Below are 8,929 nucleotides of genomic sequence, written 5' to 3' on the forward strand. Positions count from 1 at the left end.
TGAACAACCAAGGTCAAGCTATAGTTCTCATGGCAGTCCTTCCTCCTCTTCCACCAGTTCAAGCTTTTACACCCAGAAGGATTCTCTTAAGTCTTGTCTCCACAGCTAGGGGTTGTTGGAGCATGGTCTGGGACAGCATACCAGAATTTTCCGGCTTCCTAAAACCAGAGTGAAGTAACTCCCAAAATGAAGAAAATACTTGGATCGGGTAATTCATTGTCTCTGCCTTGCTGTTAACTCTTAGCATCTGGAAACAGTCCTGGTACACTCACAGAAGCCGCCAACTAAGCAGACTTCCCTTCATATCACAGTAGCAAAATTGTGACCTTGGAAGAGCTCATATTACTGTAATTTGACCCATCGTGTTGTCCTAACTTAAGTCAAATTCCTTTTCATTAGGCTTAAGTTTGACCTGGTTTAGTACCTGCTTAAGTTGAATAATGTGCCTGGAGCCGTGGAGGCTGATGACCAAGAGAAGCAGGATCTTTTTAGTGACGCTGTGCTTAAATGTGCTGCCTACTAATACTTTACATCTCTCCTTTGTATCCTCTGGTATACTCATGGTATGATCCAGCCAAGATGTGGTTTTTCAAGCTCTACTGAGTAGGACAGGATGGTTTTGTGCCTTTACTGAACACTTTCTGGTTGGTTCTTGCTGCTTTATTTCAAATATTTTCAGTGTTTAGATGCTGATTGTCCTTTTTTCCTTAGAGTAGTTCTTCCCTTGGCTGAGTTCTGTAGGTTCCTCTTGACCCTTAAGAATAACTGTGTAATCCAGGCTTGGTCACAGAATGGCACTGCCGCTAAAAATTGAAAGTCTCTCATAGGCTTGTGGTGGCTAATGATATGTAACTTTTGCATCCATCTCTTGATCCAAAAAGTTTGGTGTTCACTGTTTTATTACTATAGTACCTGAAAATTAAAGTGAACCATAATTAAGAATTTTTAGAATTACATTTTCCCAGAGCATCGTTATGTTCTGTTCTCCTTTTACTTACTTTCATTATTGGGGAAAGAAAAAACCTTATTGGTAGAGTGCCTGTACCTTTTGAAGAGTTCTGAAGTAACTGGAGTCTCTTTTGGACCATAGCAGCCATAGGAGTAAGAGAAGAGTCAGTGGATCAAGATGCAGAGTCTAGGTAAGATGCTTCCTTGGTTAGGAATGTAGCGGTTGACACTTCCAAGGTTTTACATTCATAGAATCTTGTCTTGTAAGTGTAAAAGCTGTGCCTGGATATGATTTACAAATGTTCTCTAAAAACTGCTGGATCCCTAGTAAGAAGCAAATGCCCATGCAAATTATGAAAAACTCTGGTAAAGAGTATTTACTGCTGGTTTCTGTTGTGCAGATAATTTCATTGTACCTCTGAAGTTATTTCCCTTGTTATGATAGGCTAAAATTATGGTTAGCAATGTAGTAATTTATTTGTGTTTGCGGTTTGACTCGTAGCCTCTTCCACAGGATATGCAGAGTTTTGGGGGTAGGGAAAAAAAAATTGAAAAACCTCTTGCACCTAGATGTGTTATAAATGATATATAACGATGCCAGTTGAAACTGCAGGTCCGATTGTTCTAAATGTCATATGAACACAGACTGTGCCAGAAATCTGCACACTAAAGAGACAGAGCATGGGAAACGGGAACTGTTACTGCTCATGTGTGCAGATAAGAAACTAGGGAAAAGAGAGTAAAGCCAAATGTTTTTTTTTTTCAAACTGACTAGGTCTGTGTGTCCAGTTCAACTGACTGCTTAAAAATTAACAAAACCAACTTGTAGGCAAACAGATACCTCAAATCAAGTAGCTTCTGAAAGTCTTGGTTGAGGTGGCTTTTCAGTGTGGTGTGGAAAGCTGCGTAGCAAAATACTTGCAGAGATTAAATTCAGTAACTGCAGGAAACACTTTTCAATGAATTGTAAGAAAAATGCAGGGCTAAAGAGGGGAGTAATTTGTCTTGCTGTTGTCTGGTGTCAAGTCTTGGATTTGGAAACAAGTTTCCGTGCTCAATGAGATGTCAAAATAAGAGCTCCCAAAACACACATTCTATCTATGGGGCTTTAAAACCTTTTCTCATTCTTGGGGGAGTGGGGGAGGATGTGCTGGAATTTTAGGGACACATGTATGAGGAAAATAATTGTTAAAGCTTGATAATTCCTGTGGTAAGGTCTTGTTCCGTCATTTGTTTAGGTATTAGTTTGAGATGCCGAAACACATTAAATAGATCATGTCAGTCCTTCTGAGAGGAAGGAAGAGGAGCCCTTTCATACCTTATCGGGAGTATCCTTGTGTTACACTTCTACTACAAATAAGACCAACCTATTGTAAGTCGTTCGGAGTCTTGGAAAGCAAGGACTGGGCTCATCTTCCTCACTCTGAGCCTAGGCCACTTGTCAGTGCGTTTCTAATTGTGCGTTGCAATGGTTATGTGATAACCTCTCTCCTAGTAGAGCCCAAAAGGAGAGTGGACCGAGGGGGATACTTTCTTGCACGCGAATGATTAGAAGGAAGAAAATGGAGGCAATCTTGATATAATTGATTAGAAGTGATACACCTGAAAGATTTGTAATCAAACATACGTGGTATGTACCAAACAGAACGCTGATTTGCATTTCCTGTTTTTAATACGTGTAATCTGATTGCTAGCTAAATTATGTCTTTGATTAATGGAAAAGCAATCAAGATTATCATAAGTACCTGAAAACTTCTCGTGGAAGTTCTTTTTCAAGATAAAAGATACTGACAAATTAAGTTCATAGCACTGGAGTGTTTTTTACTTCTAAAATTCTTGTTTCCATCAAGTAATAGATCTTCCTGTCTAAATAGCTTATGCTGTCACTGTAGTGGAAGCAACATGATGGGAGCAGCTTAATGTTTACCATAATCTTTCCCCAAATCATTCAGTACCTTGAAAATTTGACCAGGCTGTAGAATACTCGGTATATGTGTCCTTAATGGCCACCAGTAGCAGTTTTGATATGGCTTTCCCATAAAACTGTGGGACAAGTAGGAGAGGAGACCTCCAAGACTGGTTAGTCTCTAGCCAAGGAATGGAGTGTTAAAGGAATTTAACAAACTTAGCCATACAGTGTAGACTTTTTTCACTAAAAGAAAATGTACATGGAGTTTCTCTTAGCATTTGTTATAGTCCTAGTGGCATTAATATTAAAAAGTAGTCCTTTGTCAGCAGAAGTGCATAGGAAACCTGTTAGGTTTCCTGCATAACCATTGGTGTAGTATTTATAAATTTTTCAGTGGTCAATGTGCATTATACATCCTTTCTCAAAGGTACCTTTCTCTTTCATGAACTCTTGAAGGAAAGAAGCATAAACTTAAAAAGCCATGTTCTAAAGTGTGATCTCTTAATTGTAGTTAACTCGTAGTTTTCTTTTTTTAGATAGGCACGTGTCTTTGCATTCAATTCTTCCTGAACTTTTTCCATCGGTTCTTGCTGCAGTCAAAGCAGGATGGGTGAAATTGGTATCGGAAAAGAACGTACCAGCTTTTATTTCCTGTCACGTTTTTTTCATAATCTCGGCTCCTTGCTGAGAGGGCTTAAATAAAGACTTTGGGAGGAGATTTCAAGTTCCAACTAATGACCTCTAGTGTCCTGAAACCTAGGTGTTCTGACTGCATCAGGTAAAATCAGTCTTTAAACTAAGACCTGACTTTTTTAATACAGAAGTTTCTAATGATTTGGTATTTCTCATTTAGGTGCCATACGAAACATTGAACAAACGATTTCGAGCTGCACAGAAAAACATTGATCGAGAGACCAGCCACGTTACAATGGTTGTGGCAGAGCTGGAGAAGACGCTGAGCAGCTGTCCTGCTGTGGATTCAGTTGTTAGTCTCCTGGATGGAGTAGTTGAAAAACTCAGCGTTCTGAAACGAAAGGTAAGTGGTGTTCTGCTGTGGGATTGGTTTGTCTTCACAAAGCTAACAGAAATAGTTTTCGGCCATGCTGTTTGCTTGGATTTTCTGTTTGAGGTATAGGTGTTGCTGGTGCTGGAAACAAAGCCGTCAGAATGCACAGCAGAAAACCAGACCTCACTGTATCTGGCTTCATTGTGTTTATGAAACATGACTCAGTGTTTTGTGACTAAGTGTACCAAACCTTCTGAATAGGAATTTCTCTACCCACGGAAAAGTAGTAGTAGCAAAATCAATTGATTTCTATCAATTCTTGTTTGTCTACTGGAAAGGTATGTGCAGCTGCATTAATTCTTCACTTGAGAAGCAAAAACCTCTGAAGATGAGTATGAAAAGTGTTTAAACCCCAGTGACGGTGTAGTGTTGAGGCTTCTTTGCAGCAGGAAGTGTGGGTTGTCCTGGATTGTTACTCAGATATTTTTTCTAAACGCTAAACTTGGAGGTTGGAATGTTCTTAGGGAATATGACTAAAAGCATTTTTTTAAAAGTTTAGCAGGATAATCTGCTTCTAGCTGTTGAGCTTGAATGATTGTATGAAATACAGCCAAACTTTCATGCCTTTTCCACATCATTCTAAGAAGAATGAGTTAAAAATAGAACCTATGTGTTATAAGCTATCCTTATTTTGGAGGGAATATTACTCATCCTCAGACTCATGAACACTTACTTGAAAAATCCTGCAGAAAAATGAAAATGGCTCTGTTGCCCGGCTTCAGAGCAGTGCTTCTCCAAAAAGCAGTAGATGAAACAAAAATAAATAGATGAAATAAATAGCAGAGTCATTTCATTACAACTTAAATGATACAACCAACAGATACAAATCTTGAGACCATATAAAGTGAAGCATCAAAACACCTTGGAGGTTTGTAACATGAAAATGCTGTCATGAATGTTGATTTGTGGTTTCCTGCTTGAACAGGTTAGCTAGCTGGTGAAATGCTGTTCTGCAAAAGACTTCACAAATGTAATTGCTGTTTTCATCTTTGGTTTGTGAGACTTGGAGGTCTTGAAGGATATGTTTTGTTCGATTCTCTGTAACTTATAGAAAGAACTGACTGCCTTTTCTGAAAGAGGTGTTAGATTTTACTTGTAGGTGTGTAGTAATCATGTGGAGGAGTAACTTACTTGTTAAATCTTTGCTGTCTCTGGGGTAGTGTCTGAAGGCATTGCTGAATGTTTTGGGTGCAAGGCTCCATTTTAGTGGAACTGCTCATTTGTTTCTCACTGCCTGAAAGACTCTGGGGACTCTTAGAGCTACTCAGAGCAAAAGGCAGATAAAAAATCTGCTTAACAGTAAAAGTCTTCTGAAATACCCTCAACTCCAGCTGTCTTCTCTGTAATCTCTGCCCCAAGCAAAATAGTTGGGGGTTTTAGGGCCTTTGGACCCATGTAGGATCTCTGTTTCCTTCTGTGTTTAGACAAGGATCTGCTGAGATGACCCTGATAGAATTAGATGGTTCCTTTATCTAACACCTTACTCGCTTAAAAAAGAGCTGTTCAACCAGCAGGTTTTTTTGGTTCTGAAAATGATCCTGGGGAAACCTAGGCCTTTGTGTTTTCCCTTTCATATTCTGTTTAATGTGCCTGTTCCCTCAAGTTCTGTTAATGTCCAGCAAGGCAAGTCCAGATAGACTTCTTCAGAGCATTTTGAAAAGGATCTGTAGCTTTTCCAAATGAACTCAAAGGATCAAAAAAACTGCAAGAGCTACGTAAGTCCAGATAGGAAACCATGGAATGAGAAGGGGCTCAACCTTTATGCCTGGTTGCCTTGAATTCTCCTAGCTGTATTCAGAGGAATTCTCAAGGTTGCCTTCACATCTGCTAGTACTGTAGTCATCTAGCAAGCGAAAGTGTGTTTTGCCTTGACTTTGTTTACTTGCTGAACGGGAAGAGACTCAGTTTATAACTTAAAATACTGATCTCCAAACCATATGTTACAAAATAAAGCTAAATATAGTAACAGAAGTAACTCAGATTTCAGTAATAAAAATAATGCGGGCTGTGGATGTGAGTTTTAGTGCCTAGGGTTTCAGATACTCGAATTTGGTACCAGAGGCCAGATCAGAGTCAGGCTTAGGTGGGGCAAATGCTTGGTAGGCTTTTCCTGCACAAGTTTTCACGTATTTCACTTTGCTTTTCAAATGTTGATCCTTCCAGAAGTAGTCTGTAAATGAGCATACGTGGTAAAAGCAAGGAGAACCAACCCATGCTTCCAGAGCGGGAGCTGTTACCCAGGACAATTCTGGTCCATGAACAGCTTGAGTAGGGTAGGGTAGCTGTGCCAGTGCAAAGTGAGCTGCCAGAAGCCAGCCAGGTGATTTGCTCTGCACTTGGTTGGCAAATCGGCAGGGACCTCCCTGTTGTCATAGCTGTGCAGTTACTCAAACCCGAGCCAGTGAGTTTCAAGTCACCTGAGTTTGCATCCCTGGTGGTATATTGCAGATGAGATCACCTCCTGGTTCACTTTTCCCTCAGCAAGTGTGTAAAAGCACTGCAGGCTTTCTTGTGTCTGCAGCCCAGCATGCCCCACAACCATCACGTGCTGTACACGAGTCAGCTAACTTTGAATTACGGTATGTCTGTAGTGAAATTGCCCGGTAAAATTTTCAGCATAACTAATCAGCCATGTAACTTTACAGTGAAGGGAAAGTAAGTATGACCTGAGTGTTGTTTTTAAATTAAAAGAAATACAGATATTATGGAGTTATTTTAGGGGTGTGTTTTGCACTGGCATGCCAATATGTTGGCTTAAAGTTGTCCTGCTTCTTCTGGACAAATTTATTTACCTGAGTAAGGCTCCTAACAGTAGATCCCTGTTTCCAGAGTAGCAGAGGTACATAAAATGATTATTTTTTAATACCTATCTGAAGATCCTTGGATTAGAGGTGTTAGGAGGCCAAATGTTTATCTAATTTTCATTATTGCATGGCTGATGAAAATGGCTCCTGTGTAACAGAAGTAGTGTGGGTTTGCTCTGCATCACTCATCGGTGGAACTCACTCAGTAGGACAGCTGCTTCAGGAAGACGCCGTGCATGGGTTAGAGGTGGAATCTCATGATCCTCAACTCTTTGGACCAGATGAGTGCAAACCTTCACAAAGCTCTTTGCAAACAATTACAGCAGTTGCTGCAGTAGTTAAGTTACTGGGTTTGGACTAAATGCAAAGCAGAAAAGTTGATATACTCAATGTCAAATAAGTCAAAACTTACTTATAAGCAAGAATATCTCAGAACTCTACCAATCACACCAAGACTTATGCCCTGCCATAGCAAATGTTTTTCTAAATGAAAGATCATTTGGGGTCAACTGTATGATACGTAAAGAGTGCTTACAAACAGTTCTTACTGTATTTTGCTTTAAAAGCAAATTGAAAATGTATAGCTCTTACTTGTCCTGTTAACTTCGTTTTTAGGCAGTTGAATCAATCCAGGCCGAAGATGAAAGTGCAAAACTCTGCAAACGTAGGATCGAACATCTGAAAGAACATAGTAGTGACCAGCCAGCTGCTGCAAACATGTGGAAGAAGAAACGGATGGATCGTATGATGGTGGAACATCTCTTACGCTGTGGCTACTACAATACAGCTGTAAAACTAGCAAGACAAAGTGGCATTGAGGTTGGTAGCAATGTGCGCTAACTTACTAACAAAGAGAGTAAAGAGGAAGTTGGCAGATAAGAACAATCTGCATTAGCCCTGTAGCAGTTATTTTTATTCATGTCCCTTCATTGCTTATGTTTATGTTAATCTTTTTTAGTTTGTTCTCCTTACTTGACATAAATTGTATTTAATACCCTAAGTCAAAATTGAAGGCGTAACTTCTAGACACAAATTAAATGCTTTTAGATAATAAACACCTTGCCTTATTAAAACTTGGAATAACTTTCAAATGTCATACGGAATTTCATGTTAGAGGCCTTAGGCTGCTGATGGAGGTGGAGCTTCCCATCTGTCTCACCCAACTTAGATGATACGTGTAGGTGACCAAACTGAGAGGAGTCACATATGCTGATTGCAGGAACAACTGGTCCATCCTACAACATCGTACCATCCTACTGTTTAACGCATGGAGAGGAAAGCTGTGTTATTCTTTGGAAAATAAATCTTGAGACTGTTTGGGGTTTTTAGTAGCTAGTATGTTTAGTGTGGTCCATGGAAGCATTTTGGTGGTTTGCTTATTTCACTGCTTACAATTCTGGGGTTGTCACTTCCCTTTGCTCTGGTTATCTAGCTGGTTTTGCTTCCTCCTAACTGCTTACAAAGTGTTTGGACTTTGTGCACCTTGGTGTAGCCTCTTTATGCAGAGCAATGAATCCATCCTGTGGTCCTCTGTCAGCCACAAGGGTGTTAGAACTGATTCTTTTAAGACTTTGCTGTTTATTTAGGACAATCGTGTTTTGCTAAGTTTAAGTAGCATTTGCTATTTGATTCTCAGTGATTCTAGCATCTTAGTTCTCTCTATTCCTGATTCCAGAAGGTATGCAACTCTTCTGGTTGAAACCTTTCTCCTGTAAAGATACTGAAAATTTAGTTGTATTATGTGACTTGAGTAGTTTGCTGTTCTTAGGTGACATAGTTGAATGCAACTCTCTGAGCTATTTGAGGGGAAAAGATTTTTGTTATTGATGTTAAATTACAGCCTATGAACCTGTTTCTTGTGTTGTACACCGAGCGTATCTGTCACGTGCCTCTGTTACTCCTTGGCTGCTTTACCAGTCTGATCCTGTTCAACCAGCAGTGATTTCAGTAAATACCAACAAGGAAATAGCAAGGAGAAGTTGAGTGGAAGGGGGAGAGGGGAGGTGGGTTACAAGCTATTAATATGAAATAGTCCTGAAGAAATTCACTGCAGAGGCTGCTGTGCCTCACTAAAGGTAGTCCATGCATGTGAATCAAAACACAAGACAATGATTCTGGGATAATTGCAGCTGAATGGTCAGCAGCTCTTCCACTTCTGGTAGATGCCTCCCTCTGTTTTGAGCAGGAGCTGATCTCCTGCTG

At 39.9% G+C, this 8,929-nt stretch overlaps 1 protein-coding gene across 3 annotated transcripts in view; it reads left to right on the plus strand.

Annotated features, from left to right (window-relative positions):
* Window positions 1-8,929, plus strand: part of MAEA (macrophage erythroblast attacher) — a 44,345-nt gene that overhangs the window by 5,299 nt on the left and 30,117 nt on the right. The window contains exons 2-3 of one of the 3 annotated variants that reach the window (XM_010134156.1): window positions 3,711-3,893; window positions 7,343-7,546. In XM_010134156.1, coding sequence (XP_010132458.1) covers window positions 3,786-3,893; window positions 7,343-7,546 — 312 coding nt within the window. In that variant the 5' untranslated portion in view covers window positions 3,711-3,785. Of the gene's footprint in view, window positions 1-3,710; window positions 3,894-7,342; window positions 7,547-8,929 lie in introns of those variants that run through there. The other 2 variants (XM_010134157.1, XM_010134158.1) reach the window with 2 other exon arrangements.

Source organism: Buceros rhinoceros, unplaced genomic scaffold (genome assembly GCF_000710305.1).
Source record: "Buceros rhinoceros silvestris isolate BGI_N320 unplaced genomic scaffold, ASM71030v1 scaffold12894, whole genome shotgun sequence".
Taxonomy (NCBI): Eukaryota; Metazoa; Chordata; class Aves; order Bucerotiformes; family Bucerotidae; genus Buceros; species Buceros rhinoceros.